Below are 14,541 nucleotides of genomic sequence, written 5' to 3' on the forward strand. Positions count from 1 at the left end.
ACAACACACCTGATACACTTGTAATAGGTGACTCTATCGTCAGGCACACTGACGTCCCGCTCACCAGGCTGAACAAGGAGAAGGTCACGGTGAGCAGCCTGTCGGGCGCTAGGATCCGCCACATAACACAAGCACTCAGGTCACTCCAACGCAAGTACAAATATGACTCAGTCATTGTCCATGCTGGTGTGAATGACCTAAGATGTACCTCCCTGGACTACATGAAAAGAGACAAAGAGGAGCTCTCTGAGCATGTAGCCCAGGCCGGTATGACCCTGACCTTGAGTAGCATCTTACCCTCACCAAGAATGATGCCACAATATGAAGACAAGATGATCAATTTCAACAATTGGCTTAAGTACTGTTGTCATTCAAAGGGGATCCAATGCCTGTCAGCCTGGGATGATATGCTCGACAAGCCATGATGCTTCGCTAGGGACGGCTTGCACCTGTCACCCCTGAGCTTTTGGATATTGGCAAAGGCTCTTACTACCCCCATAGTGCCTTTTTTAGGCAAGGCTCAAAAGACAAACCCACCTCCATAGGTATCACAAGGGATAAGAAACTAAGAGTAATGCTACTCAACGCCAGAAGTCTAAACCTCAAGATGCACGCACTTGAAACTCTCCTTAGCATGGAGAACATCGATATCTGTGCAGTAACAGAAACCTGGTTCAGGGCTCCCGAGAGCACCCCAGCACTACCAGGTTATACCTCATACCATGCTTTTCGGCCCCAAAACTTGGATCGAACCACAAAAGGAGGGGGAGTATCGATATTCATCAAAGATACCCACACCTCCAGGTTGGTGGCAAAGCACGAAGCATCAGAGACTATCCATGTGCAACTAACAGTGGGTAAAACTGCCTTCCAGTTTATAGTCTGCTACAGACCACCCACCCAAACCCAGGAACCCCACTCGGCTTTCCTGAGAACACTGGAAAATATGAAGGTCTCTCCAAACACCATTATATTGGGCGACTTCAACTACCCAAACATAGACTGGGAGCATTACCCTAACTCCAACACCCTAGCCCAAAGGTTCCTAGAATTCATAAACTCAAATGCTATGGAACAACTTGTTACCACTCCCACAAGAGGGGAAAACATACTGGACCTGATCATCACCAACATGGGGACTCTATGCTCCAGACCAGAAGTGTATCCCTCACTGGTAAGATCAGACCATAAACTGATCTCACTGGATATTCACATCCCGACCCCACCCCCTGCCCAGAAAACCACAGTGAAAAACTTCTCTAAAGTAAATTTCACACTCCTCAAAACCGAGGTGGAATCCTTCAAAGCCCCCGGGCCTGTGGAAAATACGGTCCAGACCGCAGAATCCTTTATAAATGCATTCTATGAACACCTTCAGGAATGCATGGATCATGCAATCCCAATTAAAACCAAGACCCAATCCTCCAAAGGCAGACGTCCTGTCTGGTGGACCCCAGCCATAAACAAACTATACAATAGAAGGAGGAAGCTACTACATGATAGAGCAAAATCCCAAAAAGGGAAGGCATCTCTGATCAGTATTAGCAAAAAATTAAGGGCACTCATAAAATCGTCTAAGGCTAGCTTCGAGAGAAAAATTGCACAGGACACTAAGGATAATCACAAGGCTTTCTTTAGTTATGTTAGGAACCTGGGTGGGAATTCCCAGATATGCTCAGAATTAGTCCAAAATGACAAAAAATACACCGAACCCACAGACATTGCCAACATCCTAGCTGACAGGTTCAGCGCAAACTTCTTCCACCCCCTCCCCACCAAAAAGGCAAATATCTATCCCAGCAGAATGCTGCCCCCCTGACATCTCAGATGCTCAGGTAAGAGCCGCCCTCTCCAAAGCAAAAAACACAGCATCAATGGGACCAGACGGTGTCCCGGGCTGCGTCCTACATGAACTCCAAGAAGAGCTAAACCCAAACATAAAACTACTGTTCAGTCTCAGCCTTACTACAGGATATGTACCCAAAGAGTGGCGTACAGCAACAGTGGTCCCTCTCCACAAAGGTGGTGCCTCAATGGACCCTGGAAACTATCGCCCCATAAGCCTGACTAGCTTGGTCTGCAAAGCTATGGAAAGGATCATCATGGACCTCATAAGTAAAGATGCAGGATACACTGGAAGCAGACCACCACGATATATAAAATGAATTTTATTTATTTTATTTATTTATTTGTTTGGAGTGGACCTTTAGGAGCTAGCATTACCATGTTTTCTCATAAATAAAGATATTGGGGACCTGCAGACACTGGATCCTACCCAGTTCGGCTTTGTTAAGGGCAGATCCTGCCTCTTAAACCTGGTCAACTTCTTTGAAACAGTCACCAAGGCCATTGACGAAGGGAAGGTGGCCCACACAGCCTACCTGGACCTCACAAAAACCTTCGATACAATACCCCACTTGGGCATTATAGATAAGCTCACCAGCTTAAATATAAACCCCTATGTCACTAGATGGGTTGCAAACTGGCTCAAGGACAGAACCCACATGGTTAGAATTGCTGGAGCCATGTCAGACTTCAAACCAGTTACAAGTGGCATCCCACAAGGCTCATTCCTGAGACCTCTCTTGTTCAGTATATATTTCTCGGAGGTACAGGCCAACACAGAAGGACTGTGGCTGACCAAGTTCGCAGATGACTGCAAACTGGGTGCCATAATCGACTCTCCCGCCAACACAAGCATCCTCCAAAAGGGCCTCATAGAAACAGACAACTGGTGCCAGAGCCATGGCCTCAAGCTAAACGCCAAAAAGTGTATAGTCATCCCCTTTGGCAAAAACAAAGTGCCCACAAATTACCACATAGGTGGTAATCCATTAAGTAGAGAAGAAGTAATTAGGGACCTGGGGACCCAAGTTGATAGCAATCTTTCATTTGACAACCACGTGGCCAAAGTGGTTAGAAAAACATTTTATATAGCCCACCTAATCATGTAGGGATTCACATCTAGATTAGGGGAGGTCATCGTGCCTCTTTACTCATCCCTCATCAGGCCCATAATCGAGTACAATGCCCCTTTTGGGATGTACCTTACCGAACACCTGCAGCAACTGGAAAGACCCCAAAAGTACCTCACCAAGAGGATCAAAGGGCTCAGACAGATGCCATATGCTGCCCGGTTAAAGAAACTCCAGCTCTACTCAGTGGCATACCGCCTGCTCAGAGGCAACCTGTGCCTGACGTATAAAGCCATGTCCAACCCGGAATTAAGGGACATGCTGCACTTCAAAAAATCCAAATCCCATCGAGCTACACGCTCGAGAGACTTGAACCTCAGCACTGAAATAAATAGAACATGCTGGAGGGACAGATTCATAACCCAGGGGCTCCCTTCACTCTGGAATAAAATCCCAGTCCAGGTTAGGCAGTGTCCCTCATTGACTCTCTTCAAGAGGAATCTTGATGAGTGGATGGGAGATCGTAGATTTACCCCGGGTATCACTTCTGTGTCACTGTTAGACAGAGGCACAGTATACTAACCTCGAAAAAGGGCATAGCAAAATTAATTTAAAATGGGTGGGGAAAGCCAAACATACTCTGGCTAGGCTTATAAATGCCCTAGGGCAGATAGCCTAGTATGAACCTATGAACCTATATATATATATATATATATATATATATATATATATATATATATATATATATATATATATATGTGTGTGTGTATATGTATGTATGTTTTATATGTTGCCTCACTGTAGACATATATATGCATATATATGCATATGTATGTATATTTTATATGTTGCCTCACTGTAGACTGTCTTCAAGCCTTTCCCTTCGTAGTCCCTTTAGATTAATCTATTCCTCCCAAGGGAAAGATCCAGGCCCGTTTGTTCCCAGATGAATTCAGCATATTTGAGGCACATCCATTCACTTTTGGGACAAGAGCTCAACAGCCCATTCATTTCCCTCAGGACTAGGTCGCTGTCTGCATCGGGCAGTCCCTAACCTCTCCTGCCTAACCTCTGTATGTGTTTGTACAGTTGTGATACCTGCTATAACTTCTATCTAGGAAGATACACGTGTATCATGCACACTATAACTACTGTCTTGGAAGATACACGTGTGTATCATACACACATGCTAGTTTTCCTTGCTACATGCATTGCAACATCACTCGAGTCTGTAAAGCTGCATGCTGCACCCCTTCACTCCTCTAGTGGTTGGCATTACAGCACACAAAACTGCCTCCCTCTCCTCAGGATGGCCAAGCTGGAGTTGCCTGCTCACTCTCTCCTTCTCTCTATGGCTTTTCCTGCTTCCGGTGCCACAAATCAAATGCAGGCCATCTGATGCATATTCAGGGCTTGAACCAAACCTTTAATTTGCAACTTTTGCATTCTAGGGTCTTGTATTTTCCTACAGTTTCTTGGTGTAAGAAATGCAGAGCTGAGTTTGTACCAAATTGTGAGTTTTATTTTAGATCATATTGGTAATAAATGACTATATTTCAGAGGTCTGCATGTTTACATTCCTAGAATAGCTACAGGAGGACTAAGAATGGTGCATAGCTAACTACCATAAAACAAAAATAGAAAAAGAAAAGAAAAAAGTGAAAACGTCATCAGTTAGTGCATAGCAGTAACATGTGTGTGTGCGTATGCATGTGTTTTGGGGGGAGGGGAGTTCAGAACTGAAGTTCCAGCTTCTCTTGTTCAACATAAAAAAAAAACATTCTGCTTTCTACTTTACTGGCTGTTAACAGTACTCTGAAGAGCACATGCTTTATGGGATATTCGGGCACTGTCACAGAATGCAACAATACATACTACAACTCCAAAATGTGCACTGCACAGCTCAAACCTGTATTTTTTTCCTTTATGGGTGCATGTAATTGTTACAATTAATAGCTCTAGAACTAAGAAAAGAAATGGAAGGCGAAGCTGAAAAGCCTGCCTGTTTACTAAGATTTTCAAGAAGATACCTGTTTTTTTTTTTCATCTTATAGTTGCTGTTGTGCTGTGATTATATTGCCATATATCTGGGTGTTTTATGGCTATTGTGATTATTCAAAATAAGCATAAAAAAATAATTAATTCTTAGCTGGTGCTGCCACTCTCTGTTACAACACCAAAGGATATTTTCCTGTTACTAACTGTGTTTTAATATATATCTGCATTCTGCAAATTTAGGTGGAGTAACTGGTTGCTTTCACCTTTTTCTCTTTTGTAACAGGACAACTAAATCTCAACTCATCTTCAGAAACTGCTTGCATAGAAACTACACTGTGTTACTTAAAGTGCAGTTATCAGTAAGTTGCTATCAAGGTTTAGTAATCAGCATTTTCTGATAAACACTGAGACCACAATGAGCAAGTCAGGAATTGCACAGCTGTAGTTTTCCTTTTATCTGTGTGTTTTGCCAAGGATGATTGATAGTTATCTGCATCTTATAGTCCTTCAAATACAAGTGGGTCAGAGTAAACATACAGTATGCCTTAGTCACTGATGAAATGCATACATACACAGTCCTAGGTGAGGCATCTGTTATTTGCTGGAATGATAGTATATAGCAAGCCATTTTCTAATCTCCTTTCTAGTGGAACTCCCCTTTCAGTAAGGGTGAGTTGGTATCTCTGAACTTGTTTTCATTTAAATTCAGTGTCTGACAATCCTGGAGCTGAGGATAAGGCGAGAAAAGCCCAGTGGAAGACAAGGAGGAGGAGACAATGTGTGTGATGTCACTGACAGGGAGAAGGACTGAATGGGTCATTCGGAGGTGAAGCAACCTACAGGAGGGTTCAGCAAAAGTTCAGCTGCATAATATTAGTCAAATGAGGCAGAAACTAGAGCAAAAAATACTTTCAGAGATAGCAAATGACTGGAATCAGCCATCACAAGCATTCTAAGGGAGAGCAGGGCTGCAATGGATAAAGAATTAACTCCTGAAGCTCAGCTCAAGAAGGTATGGCTAGCCAGAGCAAGTGAAACTAAAAAAAAACATGTCTCTGATTTTCTAACAATGCAGGGACAGGAAGTGGTTTGGGTTCTGTGCATTGATTGATTGCTTTTACTTTTATTTCGTGTGACAAGCCTTCCTGTGTGCTTTGAGGGCGGGGAAAGAAGGAGGAGGGATCAGTGCTTCTCTGGTTGTCTGCCAGCTTTAGCTTTGGAAGGGTTAAGGCAGGGGAGGGTTTGATATCACCAAGGTTTTCAGCTGCTTTAATCCATCAGCCTGCAGATCAGGAGGAGGCACAGAAGGCAGGGGACAAGAAGGAAAAGAGCAAACAGCACAGAAGCAGCAAGGAAGAACGCTGATCTTCGGCAAAGCTTTCTTTAGCAGGCATGGAGTGTTTGTAATTTAGTGTTGAATGCCTGAGCCAAAGTTAAAAGCCTTTCTGCAAATTCCAGCGCTGATCATTTGCTCAACTACCAGCAAGCACTTTATGCAGTATTCCTGGAAAGCTGTGGGAAGATCAGCGAGAAGCAGCATCTGTCTAAGGAAGAGACCAAACTACCTTTTGTGAATTAATGCTTTACAAGTCAAAGTCAATGCCTAGGACCAGGAGGGCCGTTTTGCTGCTGTTTGTTTTGTCCACAGAGAAATTAATGCCTGTTCTACGGATTTCTGTTGGAGAGTGCAGATTCCATAGTGATAAGAACAAGTCACTTGCAATAATATGCTGATTTTGTTATCAGGAGTCAGTTTTAATAAGGCATTTCCTTTGCCTGTTGACGGTCTCTGGCACAAACGTGTAGAGGAAATTCTTCTCTGACAGTTTCTGGTAAAGGAAGAGTAACACAGGAGGTGAATAAAGTTTTGGGGGAGACGAGTGTCAACACTGACACCCATACAAACTAATAGTTTTCATTTTGGGAGTGTATAAAATGTTGGTAAAATTTCTTTTTGCTTTGAAGGACTTATGTGGCTTAATTATGGAGAAAATGAAACTCTGTCGGTTAAGTGCAGCATAACTGACTTTGGCATAGAATCTGTTGGCCGTGTATTTATTTCTGTATGGCTGTCATTTGCTGTTTTCTTCTGAAACCTTTACTTTGGTGGCAAGCTATGCGGATGGAAGGGAGCATGTTCTTACAGTCTGCCTGAAAAAGGGAATACAGGAAGTTCAGTTAAGCGCTGCCTGATTTCCCCCCCCCCCTAAAGGTTGGGGCAAGTTCCCTGTTTGAACGTTTTTTTCCCCAGCTCTTTAAGAGTAAGTTCTACTGAGCCATCTGTGAAATGTATGAAAGTGTGGATGTAGTGGGGTTGAATCCCAGCCCTAACCCCTTCCTGATGATGGATTTTTATAATCAAAACAGAACCTGTCTAATACAGGACAAAGGTCATCATAGTCCATATGGAACTCCTATCAGGAACCAGCATTGGAACAGCTCCAGCCACTGTAGGTACCACTCATATCTTTACAGCTGTAAACATAATGCTATTTTCTTTTATCAGTACTGCTAGTTTTTAATGTGTTGTTAATGTAAAACATTTGAATGAAGTCATGATTACTTGCATCTTTTGGTTCTCAGTATCCGACACAAACTTTTGAGTAGTTCGATGTTTGGTTCTCAGTATCCGACACAAACTTTGTGTAGTTCGATATTATTCTTGCTCTCTCCCACATTAGTTTAAACAGCCTTGCCTTGGATAGCTTTAATAATTTAGTTTTAATTACGTTTTCTATGTAAAATCCTTGAACTGCTTGGGGAGCTCTTTATTGGTTTGTCTTTTCTCTGGTTGACAGCTTATCTGATCCTTTAATGGGCTGAGTGCACAGTATTCCTTGCAACAGTGGCACAGTAAATACTGTTTTTATGATTTGTGTTTGCTAAAAACAATTGTTTGGAAGCAAATTAGTAAACAACATTACTGCACTTCAGCTGCAAGATATTAGCTGGTAGCTATTGTGCAGTGAAAATGTCTGCAGCACCTTTGAGTGCTTAAGCTGGAAAATGACTAAAATGCAATATTAGTGGAATGTTGCTGACTTTGGCTATTGTATGCACAGTACGAGTAATGTAATAGCAATAAGTGTTGTCATAGTTTGAATGGATCACTCCTTTGTTATAGATAGGAACTTTGGGAACAACCACTGGCTTGAGTTTTTAGGATTACTGTTTCAAGAAGCATTTGCCCATGTGTGGCAGCTTGTGATACTGTATTGTTGAGGAGGAACTGTAAATGAAGCATTAATTTGGTAGTGCACTCAGTTGTGTTTCAAGCTTTAGTATCATGGTTATATTCAGAACAATTTCCACCTGCAGATTTATGTTGTGTCCTGTGTTAGGTATACTGGTAGTTTCTGTAGTATTTGTTTGGTTGGGGGGGGGGTGCTGCATTTTGATTTTAAATTAATGGATTGTCTATTACCTGGCTACAGTGTTACACACACACACACGTTCAGTATCTCCTTTAGGCCCATACCATTTACTGTCCATAGTGTGGTTTCCAGGTCAGCAAACATTGTAAATGGAAGCTAAGTGTTCTGACTAAATTGGCCAAGGGCTTCTTGACTTCCTCTGGCTTTCCAGAATCTTATAATCTTATTTTCCCTCTTGCCACAAGCCATGCAATGTTTAAAAACAGCTTGTACATTTTAGTGATTTTCATAATATTATTTGTGTGTTTCGATGGCAGAAAAAAGTGCCATTTGTTGCTTTTATTTCCACATTTTAGGTTCTAGCTTCTCATTTTTTTTAACTTGGTAAAGAAGTCTGTTCCTCAGTTGCAGTTTCTTCTTTTTTGTGCCATGTTTTGCACTGCATGTACTAAATGTTATTAGAAACTGAAATTGTACATTAGTAGCCTTCATTTCTAGAATGTTAATGTGTTCTTTTGTAAGAACACCATAGTCTTTTTTTGTCAAATTCTTTAACTGCTTGCTAAATATATTTATTAAAAGCACCTGAAACGTTCTTTCGTTTTCTGCTGACTGTAGAGTTGCGGTCTGAACCACAGAGTAGAAACAGGCTGGTAGAACCTTTATCAGAGGCTGTAAACACTGGCAGCAGAAATATGCCTTCCTCTGCCAATCCAGGATAATGTCAACAAAATCAGAAGTAGCATATCTAAAATTCAAGAAAAGGTTTTCAAGGCTGCATACATTCTTATATTTTTATAGGAAAATAGTGTACCAAGGGAAACTTCTCCCATAAGTTTAGTTTGCCTTCACAGAAAGTTATACTAATGTTCCATAACATATTCCATAATTTGTAGAAATATTAGCAAGTATTATAGTAAAAATTATTTTGGAAGACTGGTATAGTAAGTGAATGGCGGAAATGTAACTCTGAATATGTTGAATGTGTTCAAAAAAACTTACTGTTTTACATCTAAATTACTTTGCAAATGTGTTGGTTTCTAGAAGTTTAATGCACGTTAGGGAAAATGTCAGATAAAGCATTCCTTACCCCTCAAAAGAAGTTGTTACTGAGCATAGATACATAGTACAAAGACATAGAAAGCATGTACAAATCATATATGACAGATTAATTTATACAGTGTCTTGGATTGGCGTGTTTGCTGCTGTTACATTGTCCATGAGTTGCTATATATTTTAAACACCTTGAAGCTTTTGGTAAATTGGTAGTAAACTGCACTTTGCAAATCTACCATAAAACATGAAAAGCAGAAAAAATAAACAGTATAGCTTATACAGAAAAATCACTATTCATCAACATTCGTTACTTGTGATGGGGATGAGGTAAAGTGGTGTTATTTTTATCACCCTTCCCCCCAGGATTCCACTGGTACTGCATGTGTTTTGTACTACTTATCTCAGAGACGTGCTAAGGTAGTATCATGTCAGTGTTTATTTTTGCCTTCAGGATTTGAACTCAGGAGGGGGCTTCAGATTCCCTTCACTTTGAGCAAAATGTGACCAAATACCACAGTGAAGAAAAAGTTGCACAGTTTTTTTATGAAATACAAGTGTTAATACACCTGAATAAATATAATCAAAAGTTATTATAGCAAATACATTAAAAGGAGGCATTGGTGGCATTCGTCCTTTGTTTAATTTGGATATGAAAATATCAGCAACCCCTATTTTAAGTCTTTGCTGTAGTACAACGGCTGAACCCAAGACAAAAGCAGCTAGCTGGTTCCTTAGCATGACAATTCTTATAACCCCCCCCCCCCCAAAAAAAAATCTTTTAAGGCGTTTTTGCACAAAAGTAAAAAAAAAAAAAAGTACTATTTTTGTTTATGAAACTTGTTCAACTTCCCTCACTTTGCACTTTACCAATGAAAAAAAGCATAATGTGGTTGTACGTATTATAATTGTGGTTGCAGTTTTGTTTTTGTTCTTGAGCATTTCCTGCTCTCTACAAGGGTTGCTGTTTGTTATGACATTTGTACATACCGTGGGAAATGCCTTGTCCTGAAACCTGTGAACATGTGATTCTTTTCTTAAAGCATGATATTTGCCACCCTTGTGTAAGAAGGCAGGCTGATTAACTGCAGTTTGGCTAGAATCTTTAACGTAACGTATGTAGTGTTTGGGTCTGCATTGTAACGATGAATAACTAGCCAGTTAAAGTGTTAGTAATTATGATTAAAATACTCTGCTACTATAGCATTTTTATAGTAATAGCTTTCAGTCTGTGTCGATCTCTCCTACCTACTTCCTCGTAAGTAACACAAGCACACACTATGTGTGGCAGCTGTAATTAAGTACATCTTATGACTTGGAAATGATTCATTTTTGTTCTCCATCCCCTCAGCTATTTTTGTAATTGTTCAACTTTTATTTTCTGCCATCCTTTATACCAGTTTTATATCACCTAGGTATGTATGTGTGAGGGGAAAAGTTGGTAGAGTGCCGCTAGGGAACTGCATGGATAGTGAGACGAAATTTATTGTCCACATAATTTGTAAACAGACAATAGTATGACCTTTAAAGATAAGTAGAGAGAGAACATTCTGAAATTTTGTCTTCATAACCTGTAACCTCAGCTTTGGGGCAGGGATAGAGTAGTTGTATTTTAACTGACATATTTTTAACAGTTTAATGCCGTGTTGTTTTAGTAGGTGCCGGTTAGCCATGTGTTATCTTTTAATAGATGGTGCAGTATATATTTTAATTACTTGGAATCTTAGCTTTAAAAGTATGAATTGGATTTTCCCTTGCTGTTCCTTGTAACCTGTCATGAAGCATAGAGTAAAGCAAGCAGCATCAGGTGATTATGAAAATGAAAGGTTCTTTTTTTCAGTTTCTTTGATAAAAGTAAAATGTTGTTTATAAGAAGACAAAATGTGTGCTGTACCTTTAGGAAAAATAAAGTGATTCCTAACTCTTTTAATTTGAACTGTAGAGCTCCACATATTGCACGATGTAACTATTTCTGTGTTTCCCATCAGTATTTGATTTATCAGTCGCTTTGCATGACAATGTGGCTTTTCTATGAATCTCTCATTATTTTGTTTTGGAATGTGTCACCATATCTAATATTATTTGGCCCTTTTCAACCTGCTGTGTCTGTCACTAAGTTGTTATCCACAGACAAGTGGGCAACCCTGCCATTAAATAACAAGAAACTTGACACCTTTACCTGAGACAGTGGGTAAGTCACTGACTGAGTGGGGGAGGGTTCCTGCAATAAGATACTTCCAGTTCACAACAGCAAGCAATCTGGCCAGTGTTACAACAGAACCCAAAGGAAGTAATTGAAACAATCTGCTTCTGCTGGGTAGGATTTGAAAATCACACCGAGCAGCTTGCTTGTAGCAAGCAGTGTGTGTCTGGCTTGCATTTATTATTGAACTTTTATGCTTAAAAGGCAGCTTTTGACCAATAAGTGTTAAAATATGCAAGTTAAAACTCTAGTAAACTATATAAGCATTGTCTGATAATGAGAAAGTGGGGATGGATGGATTCGATAACGAGACTAGTAAAATTGCAAACTAACAATAAGTATGTTTACCTGAAATCTGCATTTGAAAAAGGACTTCATGACAGCTTGTATTTTTTTTAGTCAGACTGACTACTTTAACATAATTTATCACGTTTTGATAAAACAACAGTTTACCTGTACATTTTGCAAAAACACCTTTAATCATCTAAAAATCCCATAGTAATTATTCAGTGAACAAGACTGTAATTTCCAAATTCTGACCAAGTTACTATGAGGCTTTGTGAAACAGCACTGGTAGAAAAGGACCTATGGGGTCCAGAAATGCAAATAAAGTACTATCTGTGTTCACCTATAATGCAACATGATATCCTATCTTGTAAAGGAAGAGCGTATGGGATACCCTGCCCTTCTATAGGCATCTTCAAACAGTTTTCACTATTTTCCGGTAATAGGTCTCCAATATTCTAAGCAGCCATTGTGCTGAGGTCCTGTTGAAAGGTTTTGACGCTGTTTTATTATTTGTCTGTAATTATCAGTACTGCAATAATAGTTTGCAGTTTTTATGTACACTGCTTTGGAATGACTAATGGTCAGGAATAGTGTGGTGAATATTTTATGGGCACTTAAATTTAGTTGAGTCACATTGCAGACTATAAAGGAATTATTTGCACTTATTTTCATGGACAGGTGCATACATTGTGTCCCTTGTCAGGAATGTGGGCTTGCTTTGTCCTTACCAGTTGTAAAACTGCTTACAGTCTTCTCCCACTGGTCACCTGCATCACATGTCTATTAGAAATGTCAGAGACTAGCCACATTACTGTGACCGTATGACATGCTGTCAGGTCATAATTGTCACATCTGGATACTCTGCATTAAAAGTCACCCATACATCTGTTGATGGAATGTTAATTCTATCTGCTTCATGTAATCTAAATCTACTTGCTTTGTTTTCCTTTACACTACAGTGCAGAAGTTTTCTTTTTGAAACCTCAAGTATGTCCACTTTGTCCAACTTATTTTTCATGGATTAATATTAACTACCCTTGTGGGCCATTTTAAGCCAAGCCAGTTACCCTATGTAAGAATCGAACCCTGCACCTTGTGTTTGGGAATATAAGGGTCTATAGTCTTAAAATGTAAGGATACCTCAACTTGTTTCCGCAGATTTTCATTTAGCGTATACGACAGAGGCAGAAGGCCATGGCTTTGTACAGTACATCATTTCTGTTTTAAGAAAGATATTTTGTCTGTGAAACCAGAAAATGAGTTAACTCTATTTGTTGTCATTTTATAGCTTTCTTTTAAGTACTCATTGTAGTAGTAGTCCTACCTATTTTAACTGCTGAAATGGACTGTTTTCCACACAGTGCTACAATGATAAAAACCACAGATTGTAATGGCCAGACAAAAGAATATCCCCCGACAGGCCTACATCTGTCTTCACAAAGTTATATTCCAACGGACAGAAGGATTCTGTAAATTTAACATGGTGTAAGAAAGCTATCTGGGTGTGCAGCTACAGCATATAAGGCGAAACAAGATCGTAAAGATCAGACAACAAACTGACTGCAGGAATTGAAAGAATGTGTGTGCGCCTGTTTGTGTGTGAGAGAGGCAGTGTCAGTAGGAAGAGAGAGAGTAATTTTACTCTTTATTCTTAATAATTGTTAGTCAAACTCAAAATGCAGCTTGTATTTCCAGAGTTTGTCCTCTTTTTAACCAAATACACACATGCACATAAAGTTGAAGAGTGCACTACTCAAATTAATCAAATGTGATATATATGTATATATAGCACCAGGCCGTGAAAGCACAGAGTCACAGCAAAGACCTGATGGACTGCAGAAAGGATGTACATCTCTGGTACTTTGTACAGAGAAGGCACAGTTAACTTGTTAATGGTTGCACTGTATATGTCTGCTCCAGTAACTGGGATGTTAAATCTGCATAAGAAACTGGTTAAGTGCCAGATAGATCTATCTTCACTTCTTAACCACCCCTAGTGACACCTTGATGAGTCAGAGTAATTTGGTTGATCAGAAGGGGCATGTTGGAGTTCTCAAATAAACATTTGGTTATTTAACATATGCAAAACAGTAGAGTGCCATTAATTTGAATAGTTGATGATTTGCTTACTATACTTGATTGCAGGCATAGAAGTTTTAAAACAGGTGTAAGTACCTTAAAAAGAGTTATGTACTTACCATAACACAAATTGGCATCTGTGTTATCCTATGTCATTCCTCACAGTATGGTCTTGGATCCGAGCCAGCAACTTTAGCTTAGATCCAAGGCTCAAGCTCCTCCCTCTCTCATAATCCCCTGCTGCCATCTAACCCTCAGATCGAGTTTGCTAACATAGTCACTATCACTACAGCCAAAACGGTAGAAAAAAAAAACTTTCTTGACTTTCAAAGTTAAGTTGATGTTATGTAAAAATTTCTGTTATTGTATGGAACTTTTCTCCCTGGGCCTCCACTGAAAATGGGTCTTTGGACTTTCCCGGTCAGCAAATGTCAATAAGTAAAAATTCTAGATCCCACAACACTCCAGCTTCCTCACAGACCCAAAAAGGAAGGGGGTGGCGGTAGGGAAATGTGAGGAATAGTGACATAGGGTAACACAGATGCCAAGTTATGGTAAGTACATAACTCTTTATCTGATGTTATCCATGTCATTATTCCTCACTGTAGGGTCCGAGTCCTCGGCTACCATA

The 14,541-nt window shown here is 40.0% G+C and overlaps 1 protein-coding gene across 2 annotated transcripts in view; it reads left to right on the forward strand.

Moving 5' to 3' along the window:
• Nucleotides 1-5,950: 5,950 nt before the first annotated feature.
• Nucleotides 5,951-14,541, forward strand: part of LOC122787658 (retinoic acid receptor alpha) — an 882,458-nt gene continuing 873,867 nt past the window's right edge. The window contains exon 1 of one of the 2 annotated variants that reach the window (XM_044054488.1): nucleotides 5,951-7,363. In XM_044054488.1, the coding sequence (XP_043910423.1) occupies nucleotides 7,201-7,363 (163 nt within the window). In that variant the 5' untranslated portion in view covers nucleotides 5,951-7,200. The remainder of the gene's footprint in view (nucleotides 7,364-14,541) is intronic. The other variant, XM_044054487.1, reaches the window with a different exon arrangement.

This window comes from Protopterus annectens, chromosome 13.part0 (genome assembly GCF_019279795.1).
Source record: "Protopterus annectens isolate FY-2018-M chromosome 13.part0, PAN1.0, whole genome shotgun sequence".
In the NCBI taxonomy this organism is placed as follows: Eukaryota; Metazoa; Chordata; order Ceratodontiformes; family Protopteridae; genus Protopterus; species Protopterus annectens.